The sequence below is a fragment of the Pundamilia nyererei genome, unplaced genomic scaffold (assembly GCF_000239375.1).
Source record: "Pundamilia nyererei isolate P.nyererei 1_Seehausen unplaced genomic scaffold, PunNye1.0 scaffold00417, whole genome shotgun sequence".
NCBI classification, from domain to species: Eukaryota; Metazoa; Chordata; class Actinopteri; order Cichliformes; family Cichlidae; genus Pundamilia; species Pundamilia nyererei.
In genome coordinates this window covers 286,870-305,134 of record NW_005187818.1, presented here as the reverse complement: position 1 = coordinate 305,134, position 18,265 = coordinate 286,870, and the positions used below count along the sequence as shown (strand labels likewise).

General features: G+C 45.2%; 1 protein-coding gene across 1 annotated transcript in view; it reads right to left on the bottom strand.

The window, feature by feature from the left end:
• Positions 1-1,533: 1,533 nt before the first annotated feature.
• Positions 1,534-18,265, bottom strand: part of LOC102211285 (uncharacterized) — a 21,085-nt gene continuing 4,353 nt past the window's right edge. Inside the window, exons 5-11 of the mRNA XM_013915984.1 lie at positions 15,250-15,596; positions 12,188-12,279; positions 11,982-12,096; positions 9,228-9,998; positions 8,897-8,982; positions 2,631-2,724; positions 1,534-2,350 (exon numbers count right to left, since the gene is read on the bottom strand). Of these exons, the coding sequence (XP_013771438.1) occupies positions 1,590-2,350; positions 2,631-2,724; positions 8,897-8,982; positions 9,228-9,998; positions 11,982-12,096; positions 12,188-12,279; positions 15,250-15,596 (2,266 nt within the window). The 3' untranslated portion in view covers positions 1,534-1,589. The remainder of the gene's footprint in view (positions 2,351-2,630; positions 2,725-8,896; positions 8,983-9,227; positions 9,999-11,981; positions 12,097-12,187; positions 12,280-15,249; positions 15,597-18,265) is intronic.

Here is an 18,265-nt window from a genome sequence, read left to right as displayed (position 1 = left end):
TAAAATACAGAAAGAAAAAAAATCAAAGTAATGAAATAGTGCTTCAGATTTAAACCCATGCTCCATATAATAAAATATTTCTAAATGTCAAGAGGAAAGCAGCAAAATATGATATGGTTTGGATAAAAGACTTCCCACATATAAAACACTGCAAGCTTTTGCATAACACCTACAAGCATTTTCAGAAGTGAGGGTACTGTTAACATCCTCAACACTCTGATATGAAGCTGAAAAATAAGAAACAAAGTGGAGCTCATCTGTGTTGATAATGATTTTGCCCAATGACCTTGACAAACTGCAAACAGCCCATTTCCATGTGCAACGTTGCCCTGGGCTCTTTTTAATCCTCTGTCTTTGGCTCTATAGTGTTGACCCTTTTAGCTGCGCTCAATTTGTTGGTTACAAGGCAATCTCGATCCCCAAAAAGAGTGGGTGTTTTCTTTTCAAGTGAGATATTTTGCATGAAATGTCGCAGCTGAGGTTTTGCCTCACACTGGCCAACTGCTCTTTACATATTTTCACTTTCTTTTTTTTTTTTTTTTTTTTTGGACACGATTTTTAAAATAAGGCTACCGTATTTTCTGCACTATAAGGCGCACTTAAAATCCTTTAATTTTCTCAAAACTCGACAGCGCGACTTATAATCTGGTGCGCCTTATGTATGAATTCTGGTTGTGCTTACTGACCTGATCCGACTTTATGTGCTACACGGCGCTGGAAAATCTGTCAAAAGTGTTTTAGTACGACGTTGGTAAGCTACGAAGGCGCACCGCTTGGAGCATTACGGCTACCGTAGTCAGGAGCCTCGCAGAGTAATCTGGGTCCTAAACTCCGTCCACTTCAGGTCCCAAAGTCAAACGAACACTGCGGCATCACTGAGAGTTAAAAACTGTCTAAATTCTTTCATCTGTAATAAAATCATCAGCTTTGTTGCTTTACCAGGTGCAACAATTAAGTTTAACATCCTGGCATCCATGAAAACAGAATTTATTAAAATTTAATGAAGCTAGAAGTTAGCAGGAAGTTAGCTCGCTAGCTTCCACCTAAACATGACATACCATGTTCTGACTGAGAGATTTCTGAAACAAATTCAAACGTACAGCTCTGCTATCACTTCCAACATAAATGAGGACAGAAAACTAAACAGCAGTGATGTTTGTAGGGTTACTGAAGTTGGGCTAGCTGGTATATAATGATGTGCTACGTGATTGCTAGCAACACAGCTATGTTAGCATAGCATAAACAGTGAAGCTGGAGGATGAATGTTAACTTTTTTCCACTCGATAAAAGTTAATGTGAGGGTTCCTGATAGTTAGAGACAAATGCAGTCGCATGGCAGGATGCTGTAAAAGGACCAAACTTCAGCCAGGAGAACAACTGAGATAATCCATCCACAATACGAGGTTAGCCATTCATATACTGCAACAACATGGGAATAGAGCAGCTGTGATTGAATACAGCATTAATGAATCAATGGTACGGACGTCGAAGAAGCAAGAAGAATGAGTTTATAATTATTATAATATAATCCAGTGCGCCTAATGGTCTGAAAAATACAGTACTCATTAACAGTGTGTTAGCCCTTTCATCTAAGATGTTCCTGACTGTATGGCCATGTTTTGTGGATGGTGTCTCTTTAGGTGTTTTTTCAGGTTGCTGGGGTCAGAAAACTTTTCGGGGCAGAGCGAGCACTGGTACGGTCGCTCCCCTGTGTGGATGTTCCTGTGGATCTTCAAATTCCACAACTGGGAGAATTTTTTACCACAGATGGTGCAGCCATATGGCTTTTCTCCAGTATGGGTTCTCATATGAGATTCCAAATTTGCTGGAGCAGGAAACCTTTTCCCACAGAAACTACAGACACAATCCCTCTTCGTGGGATTTTTTGGGCCCTGACTTGGACCTGGGTGCAGATACTGTTGAGACCCCTGGACTGACAGGTGTCCTGCTTGCGTCTGACTTGACACCTGACTTTGGCTGGACTCATCTGACAGATCAATAACAGGAAGCTTCTGCTCAAAGGGATAAGTGGGCAACTTTCTAGAATTCTCAGCGGCTGATCCCCTCTCTGTTGCGTTCTCAGCAGCCGATCCCCTCCCAGAGCTGCCAGGCTCTCCTCCAGTGAGTGTGCCAGGCAAGTATGAGAGTGGAGCAAAGTGTGAGGACAGCCCTGGAAGGCTCTCACTGTAACCGCCCCCCCTATTAGTCCACAGCGAAGAATGGCCACAGCTGACCTCTGAGAAGCCCCGCCCAGAGTCCTGCAGGTCAGACAGCCGATTGGTGGACATCTGTGTGGTTTCATCAAAGGACAGCACTCCTCTGCAGTCGTCTGTACTGGACTCCACCAACCCTGGACACAGACAGATTCAGAGTCAAGTTCTCACCCAGCTAGGGTTAAATGGACTCTACATTCTCACAGGGTTTTCTGGAGCGAGAATCCTTGATGTAGGGCAAAACATCAGATGATGCAATATAATGACTGACGACTCAGTTCTATTTTATTTATATAGCACCAAATGACAGCAACAGTAGCCCTCGAGGGGACACGTTTGATGTCATCAGGCTGCTGTAGTCGGAGTCAGAACACTTCCTAAACTGATCTACAGTTCACAGTGAACGGGTCTGCTCACCCTCCTGTATGCTGAGGCACGGCCGGTTCCGAGGTCTCGTCATTGGCTCCACCTCCTCCACCTTCACCAGCACCACATCTGGCTCCTCATCCTTCTGCCCACACAAAGAAAACATAGGAACTGTCTGATGCAATACACAACACGATACCAGTGAAAACTGTGAAAAAAGAATACGAACTCAAGTATAGTGAAGTTTATTTAGACATCAAAGTCACAAAGTACTGTACAATCACTCCAAAACAATTAATAGCAATACAGAACCATGAAAAAAGTCCCGCCCCTCCCTGAGCCTGGTTCTGCTGGAGGTTTCTTCCTGTTAAAAGGGAGTTTTTCCTTCCCACTGTTGCCAATGGCATGCTCATAGGGGGTCATATGATTGTTGGGTTTTTCTCTGTATGTAGTATTGTAGGGTCGACCTTACAGTATAAAGCACCTTGAGGCGACTGTTGTTGTGATTTGGCGCGGTGTAAATAAAACTGAATTGAATAACAAACCAAAGGACGTCAGCAGAAAGCCGGATTACACAGAAAAGGTTTGAACTGTGTTTTGAAAGACTCCACAGAGTTGACTGAACAGAGCCGGGAACAAACTCAAGCGCTCTGTGCCGCTCAGTCTTCAGTCTTATGCGAGCAAAAACTATTAGGTTTTGAGCTCGTGAGCAAAGACCGCAGACAGCAAGTATTTTGGAGCTTGTCTGTATGTAAGTGTGAGAATTTGAAAATCTAAAATCAACTGAAAGCCCCTGAAAATTAATAAAAGGGTAATGTGAACTTGCTAGGTGCAGCATGTTGTATGACTGGGAGGCATGAATGAGACGATACACATAACCTGGTAAAAAGCATTACAGTGGTCTAGGCACGCTGACGCATGAACGGTTTCCTCTGGTTCAGAGCACAACACTACAGCTCACAGTTTAGAGTAGAAAAGAAACAGGAGCGTGACATCGACCCTATACATGTGAGCCAACGTTCAGAATTAAACATGACATCAAGATTAGGAAAACGGGTCTTCACAGAGGAGCTGATTCTTGAATACATATCAGCAGGAGCTATAATGTAGCCTCAGTCTTGTTGGAACTAAAGATAATATATATATTTATTATTGGAGAGGCGGTCACAATTCTGGGATAAACAGTGAACTAGTGTGGACAGCCTATCCAGCTGCTGAGGCTCAAACATTTGTCTGCGCCACAGAAACAAGAAACACTAGAAAAGGACGTTAAAGGAAAACAACAATGGCCCCACACTGAACCTTTTGAGCCCCACAGCTTAGAGATGCAGTATAAAAGGAGAACTTGCTCACCCAAATACAATGTCCTTCCAGATAAATAAGAAGAAAACCAGTCTAGTGCTGAGCTGGAGGTACAGGCCAAAACACTGAACCTATTAAATATTATGGTAACAGAATCAAACGCAGCGCAGAGGTCAAGAAATATGAGTAAACAACAATTTACTGGTTTCCACCTTGGTCAAAACCGGACTAGCTCGTTATCCTCTTCAGGTTATTTGAGGGAGTTTGTCCAATCAGTCTGCAGGTGTTCGGTGGGAGAGACATTAAGTCACGTTCCTCAGGGGATCCTGTGGGCGGGGCTTCAGGAGTATGTGGTCTGGTCCATTTAGTCCCTCAGAACTGCAGTGACAGCTTGGTCCATACTGCCTGCCTGAGCCGTCCCTGTTGGAAGGTATATTTTTTGGTGGTCCCAAGAGGTCATGTGGTGGCTTTAGCTCAGGAAGTAGAGCAGGTCATTCTCCTCCTCTACTGCCGAATTGGAAGGTTGGCGGTGATCCCTGCCTGCTCTAGTTAGTATCCTTGGGCAGGATACTAACTTGCTCTTCAGCGTAAGTGTTAGATACAAAGCACTTAAGTATAGTAAAAATGCTTGAATGAATGGATGCTGTGTAAAAATCTTTGAGTGCTCAGCGTAGAGAAGCACTAGAGTAGAGCTGTGACTTCCTGCAACCTCTCTCAGGTGGCTTGGGAGCACCTCTGGATGGCCAGGGAGCAGGAGATCTGGGTTTTCTGCTTGACTGCCACCCCCACGAGTTGTTAGAAAATGGATGAATGGACAAATGTGATTTCTGTGTTATTATCACTGATTTGAAGTAACCTCTGCAGTAGGGGTGGGTTTTGATTATCGATTTATCAATTAAAATCGATTCTGGCTTGGATAATGTGATATCGATTCATTAAAATCCTGAATCGATTTTTAAATGTAAATTTATTTTGCCCGAAACGCCAGAATCTCAGGTTAAACCTCACAAAATTCCAACAACCACCAAACAGCTCAAACAGTAAATGAGAGCAGGAACACGGATTCTGCACAAAGACGTAAACACAAAGCTCGACCCGCCGACGGATCAGGATCAGTGAGACGTCGCCTTTCTCACCGACGGCACGTACACGGTCGGGGCTGAAAGCCGACAGCTCGCTGAGTCTGATGTGTCGGTGGGTCGAGCTTTGTGTTTACATCGTTTTTGCGCTGATTCTGAAGCTGTTAGTTTGATCTCTCTCCAAACAATATTGACCGAACCAGCAGCAAAAGATCCAAACTGCTTCACATAAACATCGTCATGAATTCACTCTGACTTTTGCTGTTTTGCTTCCACCACGATGCACAGCTCTCTCTCTCTCCAACAACAGTTTCCCGTCTAAAAATCTGTTTTCTGCATTATTCGCTTGCTTGTTACGCACAAGTCTACCGTTGTTTACAGGCTGTCGGACGCTGTTTTTTTCGTTTTACTTACTTCCGAAAAGAAAACCTAATTTCTGCCGTTCAATACTGAACATATTTAAACTTTTTAAAATTATGCAAAACTGCAAAACTCTCAGCTGTGTCTGTAAAACTGCTGTAAGTTTGCTCTGTTTCACTTCAGCAGCATCAGGTAATGTTCATGTGTTGATTCATGGTTTTCTTTCGTTTTTGATCTACTGCAGAATATTTTTATAAAATCCAGGCCAGGAAATTCTCCTTCATGCTTTTCTGTGTTTTATCTTCAGCTACTTTGACACAAAGGCCTCTGCTGTGATGCTCACACCTTTGATAAAGTCTCACAAGTGTCAGCTTTCTTTTTATAGATATAAAAATATGGAAATGTACTGATGCATGATCTGACTTATAATATTTCTGACTGTCTGAGGCAAAATTTCCCCGACTCAAATCGAATGGAATCGTGGATCGAATCGATTCTAGAAATCAGTGACGATACCCAGCCTAGTATGCAGTACAACAGCCGAGGACGCCTTCATGCAGGTGTCAAGGGTTACATATGAAGCTTTATTTATCATTTATCAGCTGTAATGTTTCTGCAGGGTCTGAAAACAAATAACCCACGCATTTGAGGTAAAAGACAACATTTTATTCCTTAATGAAATGATGCATGCAGAAAGTGGAAACCTACCAAAATGAGCAATGCTCTGACGCTAACATGAGCTACAAACAAATGTAGACTCGGTAACTAAAATACTTTGCAATTCAAACAAAGCCATTTCAGATCAATTCCAACCCAACAGCGTGTGACAAACATCACTGTTACTAACTGCTAGGTTAGCAGTGTTCATGCTTAGCACAGTCTCCCTCCCAAAGGTTAAAACAGCCAGTCTGTAAATGTGACTGGACACATTTTAATGTAACAGCTGATGTAAACGTGCTTTTGTGGGCCACAAACCTTTGACAGCAGGTCACTACGTGCACTGACGGCAGCACGGTTTCAGGTCTCGTCACACATCGTATTCCTCTGTGCCACAGTGAGGGCGAGTCACGTCGTTGCACTGGCTGACGCGCTCGTTCACTACCGAGAGCGCGCTGCAGTTTGTCCCCTGGTACAGTAGTGATACACACATTAATCTGCTGTCTGCACATCTCACTGATCAAACTAATGCAGCTTCATCCACAGCAGCACAGGTAAAGGTAGCACAGTGCTGAGCCTTTGAACAACATGTGCTCTTAACCCGGGTGTAGGGCTGTGCGATATGACCAAAATCCCAAATCACAACCATATATATCACAAAATAGTGAATTTGCTGTAAATTCTGTGAATCTCGGCCGACTCGACCTGCGTGAAGTGTTTTCAGCTGGGCGTCGTGTACCTGCAGTCGAGTGTTTAGACCGATGCATTAAACAGCCCGCAGAGTGTAGAGAGTCTAAGGTTTATTTGGAGCACCTGACGGCTCTTTTTGCTTCTCGTCCGTAAACTCTCTCCGTACTCTGTCAGGGGATTCTTGTGTAGGTGTTACGGCCCTGGCCATAATGTGTCGTGGTGGCTGTTTTTCGTTCTGCCTGTCTGTGTCTTTAAAAGTCTCTGCAGGTCCCTGATTGGAGAAGCTGACGGCTGCTGATTGGTCCCCTGATCATGTGGCTGCTTTGAAAATCTGTCACCAGCAGCTGACAGCAGCCAGTGTTGCCAACTTCGTCGCTATATTTAGCGAGTTTTCAGACCCCTTAGCGACATTTTTTCTAAAAAGCGACTAGCGACAAATCTGGCGACTTTTTCTGGTGTTACTGGAGACTTATTTATGACGACTTTTTGACGTGAAAATGCGTATCGCTCTTTTTCTCAACAAGCAGCGGTGCTGCCGTGGACACCTCACCCGTGCCAAAGCGCTCACGGGCGGACGATAGTCCTCCCCCCGCTGCTATCAGGGCAGGAGACGTTCACACCTGTGCATCCAAACGGCAAATGAATCGCGTATGAGCGAAGCCGCTGCACCCGCACTGACTGTAACGCAGTCAGCTCTTCTTTTACTCTTTTGCTGTTTTGCTGTTTTGTGGATCACAAGGTGTAAAACTTTATAAAAACACACACAAAGTAACTCCACCAGAGTGCCTATTTCGGGTCACTTTTGCCGGTCCAAGCCCGGGTAAAGGAGCAGGGTTGGAATTGTGACATTAAAAAACAATAATTGCTAAAAGAAATTTAATTTGTAGTTCTAAATAAACTCTAAATGCATTTAGGACGTTTTTTACTCACTTTATGTCTCTTCCACGATGTTATTTCTCTCTCCAACAGCGTAGGTTACAATTACATTAGCATGACCAATTATGCAGATTAGGCGATGACGTCATTTGGCGACTTCTAGCAACTTTTAGGACAGCCAATAGCGATTTTCCTTACTGAGGAGTTGGCAACACTGACAGCAGCAGCAGACCCATGCTTGGCCTCCAGACCCTGTGTTACTCGCGTGTGTGCTCCTGAGGATTGCTGAGCTTCTGTATGTAGTGTGTAGTTTAGAGTCACGTGTAAATAGTCACTGAAGCCGAAGGGTGAGCTGCCTTGTTATTTTCTGTATTATTTTCTCATGTTTATTCAGTTGGGGGTAGCATTTGTCTTTGGTTTGTTCTTTTTATCACGTAGGGTTCAGGTAGCACCCCCTTGACTGGTTTTGTTTGTTATTTTGGCCTTTGTTGTTTGTTGAGTCACGCTGCAGTTTAGGCACAATAAACCACTTTCACATCTAAATCGGCTGTGGTGTGGTTTTGGGGACCAGGGCGGGGTCACTCTTCTTTCAGCTTATGCTTCGTTCCTGTACCCCTCGACAGGGGCGTAACAGTAGGTGGTAGAAGAGGTTTGTCATGTTTGAGTCTGAGACCAGTTTGCACCATGATTGTTCTGGTCCGTGTCAGACTCTTCATAACCAAACCACGTCCGTGCTACAGAGGTGGCCCCTCGGTTACCAATAAGGTCCTCGATTTGTTTGGACTGGTCCTTCTGTTTGTCATCATTTCAGTTTATTTTGAAAAATCTCAACAGGATCTTAAGCTTTATTGTGAAAGGTTTATGTGGAAAATAAACAAGAGGACGGCGGAGCCTCATGCTGGGTTTACTGTCGTTGTTGCTAACGACAACATGTAAAAACAGGCGCTTGTCCGTCCGTAGTGTGGTTATATTAAATATAAGAGAAACAGAGAACGTTAAGAAATGAATGTAGCCACTACCGCGACCATCAGGACCATGATATTGCTGTAAACACTTTATTGTGTGACACCATGAAACAAACGACAGCGTAAAATGAAACGACGTTTTTATATCGCCATCAGAGACATAGCGTCCTGTCTTACAGCCCTGCCTGGGTGCTGATTTTGGTTCTACGACTGGAGATGTAACTTCAACCTTTTCTATTCAGCCTCCTGAAAATGTTTCAAGCATCTTTTTGTAAACTACGATTTGTTTTATCATAAAGTTATTATTTTAGACGCCATGAAACAAAATGCTATGTTGACGTGTTTTTTTACAAATCATACATCTATAACACCACAGCGTCTGGCTTACAGACGACGCCTGCACGGGGGCATACACAAACCAGCAGAGCGAGAACCAGGACACTGGACCTGACCAATCAGAGGAGGCCTGGCTGCCTGCTTTTACAGAAACACACACAGATGTGGAAGCAAACAGAGCTTCACTCTGCTTTACAGCTCTGCTGTAACGGCTAGCTGACACACTGCCCTGATTCCAATGTTGAGTATCATGTGGGAGGAGTGTAAATTTCACTCGTGTAAAAACAACGACTGTAGTCGCCACAGATTTACTTTCCATTCTGTCCAGCACAAAGCGGCCTTCCAGTGTCTCTGCACCTTTCACACAAATGCAGCTCATTTACCCTCCCAGGTCTCTGCGTTGTAAACGTCAGCGTGGCTCTTTTGTTGGTGTGTTTTCAGGTTTCTTATCCAGGCAAATCCCCTGCCACACACCCCACAGGTGTACGGTTTCTCCCCAGTGTGGACTCTCTGGTGTTTTCTCAGGTTCCCGGCCTCTGAGAACATCTTCCCGCATGTGGAGCAGCTGAAAGGCTTCTCCCCTGTGTGGACACGCTGGTGTATCTCCACTTTCTTGGGCCGGTTAAAAGCTTTGCCGCAGTAGCTGCAGGCAAACAGTCTTTCCCTGCCAGTGCGCGGGAACGCTTTGCTGCCGTCAGTGAAGGGCCGGGGCAAGGAAAACACGTTGTCATAGCGATTCCAGCCATTAACACCGGAAGAAGTTGACGGCAAATCGACGGCCGCCATCGAGTACGAACACGACGGACTCGTTCCTTCCACGTCAACATTTGAGGGCTCGTCAAAAAACTCCCCGACCAACGAGTGACCGGTTTTATCGATGTCACACAAGACGTCAAACTTTGAGTCGCTGCTGCCATCGTCGACGTACCGGTGTGGGATCGCCACTTCCTGCAGCGAGTCTCTGCCTTCAACAGAAGCAGTGAGTTCACACTTAAGAGGAGAGGAGCCACTGACCTCCACTCCCCTGCTGCCGGTAAGCTTCGTCCTGCACGCCTGGCTCTGCGACTGGGATCGAGTAGACACGGACTGGGCGTCCTGGTCCTCGGGGCCAGGCATCTGACCTTCAGCTCCATGAAGGACACACTCCATCAGCCCTTCAAACACAGAAAGAAAACTCAGTTTACCATTACACTCAATTAGTAGAGCACTATTCTATAATGCTAACTGCTATTTAAGTACTGGCTGTAACACGTGTGGATACGCAGCTCTGCACACTCTCAGGGAAAACAGGGAGACGACTTTCAGAGTCACAGATGTAGAACGAGGCACAACAACGTTTCTCCAAAGTCTCTAACAGATACCGTTGGCTGCTGCCGTCACAGAGTCGCCACGGAAGCTTTCTGTCGGATGGCCTTCCTCACCGGGCCAAAGAAAGAACCAGCAATCATTCCCTTTGTGAGTGACTCCATTAACCACCACACTGTGAAACCTCCTCTGAGGTCTCTAATATGTTAAATAGATTCTTGTATGAAAATATTTTAGCAGATCTGCACAGAGTCTGACTGGCAGCATATTGATTGTTGGGCGGTCACACCGCCCATCGTTACTGAAGCAGCGTGGGCTCAAACCTGACAGAGGAGCCTGGAGAACTGAAGACCACATCGATATCTGAGCTTACAGCCTAAGACCAGAAACTACTGCTGTTTGAGCTCTCTGCAGTTTCACAACACCACACATCAAATCTCAGAAATAAGAGACGACTTTCTTACCACGACGGTCTAAGCAGGATATAAAATATGCAAGGAAATGTCCACCGACTCTCACATGTGAACTTTACCTGCCCCTGCTCATCATCACACTCGGTGTGGGAGGAGTCACAGCTGTTATGAGGCAACATGGCTGTAACAGCCTGTCCTGTTTGGCTTTGCATTGTTTTAATGTTTTTAATATACGAGCTGTTCTACAGTGTTTTAACTCTTTCATGGTCAAACATGTTTCATATCCAAACAAACAGCTTTAGAGGATATGAAACCCTGCTGTGCTCCGTTGTACCTGCAGCACTCATGTCCTGAAATATGTGAACCTCTCTGTTGTAGAAATTATAAAAACTCCTCAATGCATTGTTTTTGCTTGGATGCATTTGATGCAGAGCGCAGCTTGTAAGCACGCTGCTTAGAGCTGCAGTTTACATTTGTGCCTAAAAGCAGACCTGCTGTAGGAGCGTACAACAACACGCAACCGCACAGCAAACCTGAGAGCAGCCACACGCTCGCTCTGTGTGAGGCTAACACACACACTCTGATCTGATGCAGCAGATCTGAGCTTTTTGTTCCTCCTCTTCATGTAAAACTCCTCCAGGAGGACAGAGCACCGTCTTCATGTCCGAGTTTAGGCTGTACGAGTACAGTCAGAGCTACAAATGTGTACGATGTGAGCCTACCTACTCTACAAATGTAAAGCTTTGCCTTCTGAGGACTCGAGTGCTTCAATCCAAACACAAATGTGACCAAGAAACTATTTTACTGACACCTACATCCTAACCTGAATACTGTCTGTGCACACCAGCGTCTAAACCTACAGGTCACACCTGTCACTCACTAACACACTTATTTACTCATTTAGGACGTTTTCTTTAAAAAGTATCATTTTAATGACACATAAAAGGGTTCAGTTGTACAGATGTTGTACAGATGTTGCATCCAGTTAAATGACAGTAGTGATTTGTTCACCATGACAGACCTGTGTGCCGTCTCTTTGGATGGGTTAGTATTGTTATTATCTGATCACGGTCACTCTGAGTGCTCTCCCAGTGGGAATCCCCACACGCTCAGCTGTGTGTCTGTGTTGGGACCACTCACAGCATTAACCACACATGCTTTATGTCCACGGTCAACTTCAGAATTACCAACTAACCTAACATGCATGTGTGTGGACTGTGGGAGGAGCAAACCCACAGAAAAAAGCCGAGCCTTGTTCCTCTGAGGCGACGCCTCCAACCACGTGCATGTGCGGTTTAAACTACGACCGATTTGATCGAAGGTTAAGATTTTTAAACTGCAGCACGGCATGTTGCGTGGAAATGTCCCAGTGTCAGTACTCGTCCACTCAGCAGCCTTAGTGTTTCTGTCTGTACTCACCATCATCTCCTATAAGTGACGTACTCTGCTCCGCTTCATCTCGAGACGTGGCTGCCTGCACCTTCTCCTCTTTCACCAGCACTGCCTCCGGCTCCACCAGCTCCACATCTGGAGACTGCACAGCAACACGGAATCGTCTCTCAGTCAGCCAATAGCAGCTTCACACAGCAGCGTGCACATACGCTAACCTGTGATGATGTGCCTACCTTACTGTGCATGCTTTCAGACAGGATCAGTTCACCGGTTGCGTCTCCGCTGGGCCACAGAAGCACCTCCCTCTGCTGGTCAAACACGTCACCTACACGACAGAAAAGCAGCTGTCTTCAAATGCCGATGTTATTCTCATGTTTGGCTCACATATTACACTATTGGAAGTGAACGCTAACACGGCTCTGTGTCAGTGTAAATAGATCCCGCCCCTCCGTCCCTATAGGGCAGTAATGGCAGAGCCCACCTGTTTATTTTAACCATGATGTGGGTGTGACGGTGTGTTTGACAGGCACAAGTTACTTATTTTACTGTGTTCAGCTGTATCAGCATCTTACCAGAGAAACTTTATTTTATTCAATATTTCAATGTTACAGTTGAAGTATTTTGAGAACATGCATCCATAATATTCATCTTCCTGTTTCCCCATCATCCCTGTTATTAACCTCTGTCTCTCTTCCACAGCATGTCTTTATCCTGTTGCAGCAGATGGCCCCGCCCCTCCCTGAGCCTGGTTCTGCTGGAGGTTTCTTCCTGTTAAAAGGAAGTTTTTCCTTCCCACTGTCGCCAAAGTGCTGCTCATAGGGGGTCACATGATTGTTGGGTTTTCTCTGCATCTACTGTACAATATAAAGCACCTTGAGGCGACTGTTGTTGTGATTTGGCGCTGTGTAAATAAAACTGAATTAGAAAACAAACAAAAAAAAAAAAAAGAGTCTTATTATGTAATACTATGTTTTTTTGCTAAACATTTGTTTCAGTTTGATTTTGTCTAAAATGTGATGTGTACATTGCTGGGGATTTTTGTGCACGTGCCATGCATTCACACTCAAACATCAGCTGGCGTTCTGCATAAATCACGTGTTTGATTATTCCTGCCATTTAAACTTTGTACACTTCCTGATCCAAGTGAAAGTGTTGAGCTGTTCCTCTCCATCTCAAACACACTTTCAGATGCTAACCTGCAGCACGGCCAACACTATGTGATTAATAAAGTGTCACATTGTGATATAATGGCATTTACATTCTCTAATGCACAGAACGATGACACAAACGCGTCAGCCTCAGAGGCAGATTTATTTCAAAGGATCTACGTCAACGTTGTCCTGACGGCACTTCGCATGACACGCACAACCGTGGAAACAACAAAGCCCTGTTTAACCACCTGAGGCAAAAAGACAGCGTGGAGTGCAGGCTTTAAAGCTGGAGATACTAGCAGCCACTAATGTGCCACCCAAATGTAAATAAAGGACTCCACCGAGCGTCACTCGAGCGACGTGGTTATTCAAGTGTTTTGCCAAGTATTTGATTCAAATGGTGGGAACCAGAGACTTTAAACAGCTGGTTAGAAAGCTTAAAAAGGTTACATCATGGTTGGTTTATGTTGAGTAGTCATTTTATAGAGCAACAAAATCTGACTAACTGATAGCTCATGGAGAAGGGCTGGGATTCAGTTTGCACTTCTTCCACATCGATTTCAAACTGGATCAGGACGGGGCAGAGATATACATCGTTTACGTGATCAAAACAGCAACCAAGCGAGCAACCCAGGTAGAATCGGAGCGGTCAGCCTCCGTTTCTACCTGAATCACTTTGAAGTCTCTGTGCTGGTTTCCATCTTTGCTCTGTGCTCAGACCTAAACACTAAGACAAAGATCACATGCGTGTCCTCATTAGGACAGAGGTTCGTGTTGGTGTCACTTGGGACCAAAGCTCTGTGTAGCACCAACAGATTACAACACACATCTATGCCAGGCACTGCAGGGGGACACTAGAGTCCTCTGCTGTCATATCCATGTAACGAGGGCTGGCCAAATGACCGTCTGTGTGACCATCTTCTCGTCTCCTCTGCTGTTTGTAGTCTCTTCCCACCTGCACCTCTTTTTCAACTGATTCAGGGCTCTAGAGTGCGACCAAATTTCTCAAACAAAAAATTCTAGGTCACACAGGTGAGACCAGCCAGTCCCCACAACACTGAAAGTCTCCATGCGGTCAACAACAGACACACATTATGCCCATATCATGGTCTAACCAATCAAAGATAGTCTCCGATTGGCCATGGTCCAGATATTCCTGTAGGCCTATGTGTGTGTGTACGTTTGAAAGTACAGGCGGATACAGAGAGGTGAGCAGCCTCGGCCTGACAGCAGCAGATGTAGCTGTGGGTAATGAGAGAAGATGAAAAGAAGAAAAAGGCCAAATCACAGGAGTTGGCCATCTGACTGCAATGGAGGACAGTCCATAAGATATCAAGCTGTGCCGACACCGAGATGTTCAGTTTGAAGCCCGTGAGACACTTTGAGGTCCTTTTAGATTTTCTTTTCATTGAATGTCTTGAGATGTTTTGAGGTTAAATTTCAGCTCAGTGACGCGCTTTAAGCACTTTGTCAGTAACTTGTGTTTCTTGTAGAACTGAGCTCCAAATAAAGAACTTTGTGTTGACAACATTGTTCGTTAATCATTTACAAATCAATATTGTCTGTATGGACAGCAATTTTTTTAAGTCAACATGTAAAACTGCGGTGTTAAGTGATGCAGTTGTACCTATCTTCTGTCCTGGTGCACCTAAGAAAAACCGTTAGGCGCACCAGTGCAACCATGGGAAGCCTTAGTCAGAGCCCTGTGACGTGTCTGAAATCACAGTGCAGGGTGACAAACATGAACCAAGATCGCGTTTGTCCCAAAGCCAAGAACGGGAGGCTCATTGTCACAAGGTACAAATAAGCTGAAAACAGCCGATCAGAAAAGAAGATGGGGTTATATGTAAATGCAGATTTGATGTAGGAGGCTTCTACATGTGCTCTGTAATGTACCGGTATAACAGCTGATGGGCGGAGTCTCAATGAAGAGGTTTCTGAGTTTGCATGAATGAACCAGAGATGCTCGTGTGTCCACTTTGTGCCCTCTCTGCACACCGGAAAAACGAGCTAGGCACACTGTAGCCCCGGCTCTATCCAGGGCCCAGACTTTTTACAACATAATAAACGTGTGAGTGAAGAAAGCCTGATGTGGTTTCAGACTGGACTCTTCTTACTGCTCGGATTATTCGTGCTGACCGTACCGGCGGGGGTGGAGAGCTCTCGGGGCCTGTCGCTGCCGTTTATCTGCACCCTCGGCCGGCTGCTGTTCAGGGCACTCTCCCGGAGCCTCCTCTCGGCATTTCCCCGGGCCATCTTCAGCTCCAGCAGGTGTAGTTTCCTCTTCAGGGCCTTGTTCTCTCTCTGGCACTGAGACATCTGCAACCTCACCACCGCGTAGTCGTCGTCAACCAGCTTACAGATTTCCGCCACCGCTGCGTTTGCTAGGACCTCCATGATGGAGGCCAGCTGGGTCTGGAAGGCCAGGCGGTTGGACATGGCTGTTAGCCGCTGGCTGCTCGGTCTTTGCTCTTTCACTGCTCGAGTAGGACTAAGAAACTACTGGAGGTCGTTCACACCATTGCAGCACAGCTAGCAGGTAAACACTAGCACCTCACCGCTAAAGTGCATCTCCTGTTTGACGGCGGCTCACAGCCAGTTTGCCGTAACAGCGCCACCCTCTGTTCCGGAGGATGTAATGCTGCTCGTAGCTCGGTGGCACTAAAGCTCCAACTTGTTCAGATGTGTGTTTGTCACCAGATCACCTGATTTAGCTACGACTCTGAATTTGTCTAATTCTGTAACAGCGGCTAAAAATAACAGAGAAACATCAGACTGTGGCTGGATAACAATATCTCAATATCTTTTATAATCTCAGGTATGAGTGTACTGTATGACACAACTTCATTTCATCTGGCTGTGCTGATAGTTTTAAAAACAACTTGTCCAGCCACACATAAAGATACAGCAGCAACCTTCCTGTTAGTAAGTGATCTCTGCCTCCTGAGCTACAGCCACACCTACTGCTAAGCACAACACCTTCTGCTGTCATGTTTTTATCTATTAAATTATAAAAAATAATGATAACTGGGTGTGTATGCAAATGTAATCATTACAATTGTGGAACACTGAGACACGCACAAAGATCTAACTGCTGTCGTCTCGTACATAAAGCAGAATGTCTCCACAGAGAGGATGTGCAGGTAAACGGTGGTTCGGGTCAAGTCAGTGTAGCCACCTCTGAAGTGACAGCTCTGGAACATACAAATGACAAAGTGACAGCACACAGCAGAAATGATGAGCACAGCATGGCGAGGTTCACTGCAAACCTCCTACATATTTAATGACATCAACACTGAAACATGTCATGAAAGAATACTCGAAGGCAAAGTATTTGTTTTAGCTGCTACAGCCGATTACAGTCAGACACCAACACACACTAACACGACTCTGATATATATGTTTCACTTTACATCTTTTTACAGTCCTGTGATGTGTTGAAATGTGGACAATGAATGTCTGACATTGAAAGATTCATCTTCAGGCCTGGACCTGGAAAAAGCTTCTCCAGTCAGGCTCTGCATCCAAAAATAATAATAACAATAATCCAAATGTAATGCCCTCTCTTCACAACAGCTTATTACATTTCCATCAATTCAATATGAATGTGGAGTGCACACACATAAATGTAGTCAGCACAACGAGGAGGTGCGAGCTTGGGCAACAAGATGTGTTTCAACAAAGTGCCAACACGTCAGAGTCACTGCACAGGTCTGAGAAGGCCACTCGTCCACGATACTGTCATGATGACGCTGATACAGAGAGCATGGAATCAAACCGCGACTCCAGTTTTTCCCTTCTAACAAAGGGGAACCTTTAAAGTGCTTCAACGGAAGAGTCTGGAATTTTTTTACAACAACATTACTCAGTTTGTTATAGCTTTTGTAATCGTGCAGCAACATGGACTCCTAGCCGCTGCACAGCTGTGGTATCCTAGCCTTCCTGCAGCAGCCCGCCCCTCGCAGCTCCTCCCATCAAACCAGGACACGCGTCTTCTTCATATCAGCTAAAATAAGATGAAACCCACTGTCCCGCTACAACGTGCCTTCTATGTCCACTTTTCCTTTCGACTGTTCACCTTATCCGGGCCATAAAGACCTCTGATTGGAACTCTGGACTTTGGAAAGCAGAGCCCAGAAAAGGACCATCAAAGAGATCGAGGCGATTATCCCAACAGGACTGAGGAAAGCTGCAGCCCATCCACGGGACGAGAGTCAGCGCCGTGAATGCTGCCAGTCCCGACTCTGTGAATCGCACTCGTGGTCAGCGATCAATGTTCATGACAATTTGCATATTAATGTTTATGAAACGGAGCTAGTGGTGCTCGTGTCAGCTGTGCTGTGTGCACGGTGGGAAAGCTGCAGCCTGACCCGGATGGGCCGTGAAACGTTTCTCCCAAACAAAGCGCAGCATCCACACAAACACAGACAACGTTCTGGGATTTCCCTTCTTGGTTCTTGAGACATAACTAAGGTACTGTTACTGTGCCACATGTAGCACACTCTGTGTGCAGGATTGACTAATGTTCATTATGTTAATAATACATTCAAACATGAATTTGGCATATTGAGAGTCCCATTAATGACCGATGTTCTGATGTTAGACTAAAGAAAGTGCTCTGTGTTTGCAAACTTTATCAACCAATATTTAATGGATGGAATAAAGTCCACTCTTCTAAATAGAGCGATCACCTTCAACAGATGTGCAGATGCTGTTTGCCATCACTGCTTTATGTACATAGCACCAGGTAACAACAGTTAGGTGGAGAGTCTGCGCAGCAAAAGTCAGACTTTCTGTTGTCATTGCTACTTACAGCTGCTGACAGCATGAAATACAACATGCTGGAATCAGCAGCCGTGTCGCTGCCACTACACTGCACTGTCAGCTTCCAGCTTCATCTAGTCATGAACACCGATGTTTGATAAAAGCATGAGCCAAACTGGTACACAGTCATGCTCCTTGGGCCACGAGATTAAAATAGAGGTTCTGCCCTTTTATTTGCTCTCGACATCGCGGTTTTATTAAGGAGGGGTTTTCGTCACAGCTCACTCGAACGAGTTCTCAGAGTTTATTGTTAGACTCAGAGTTTAGTCTCAGAGTTTAGTCTCAGAGTTTAGTCTCAGTTTAGTGTCAGAGTCTAGTCTCAGAGTCTAGTCTCAG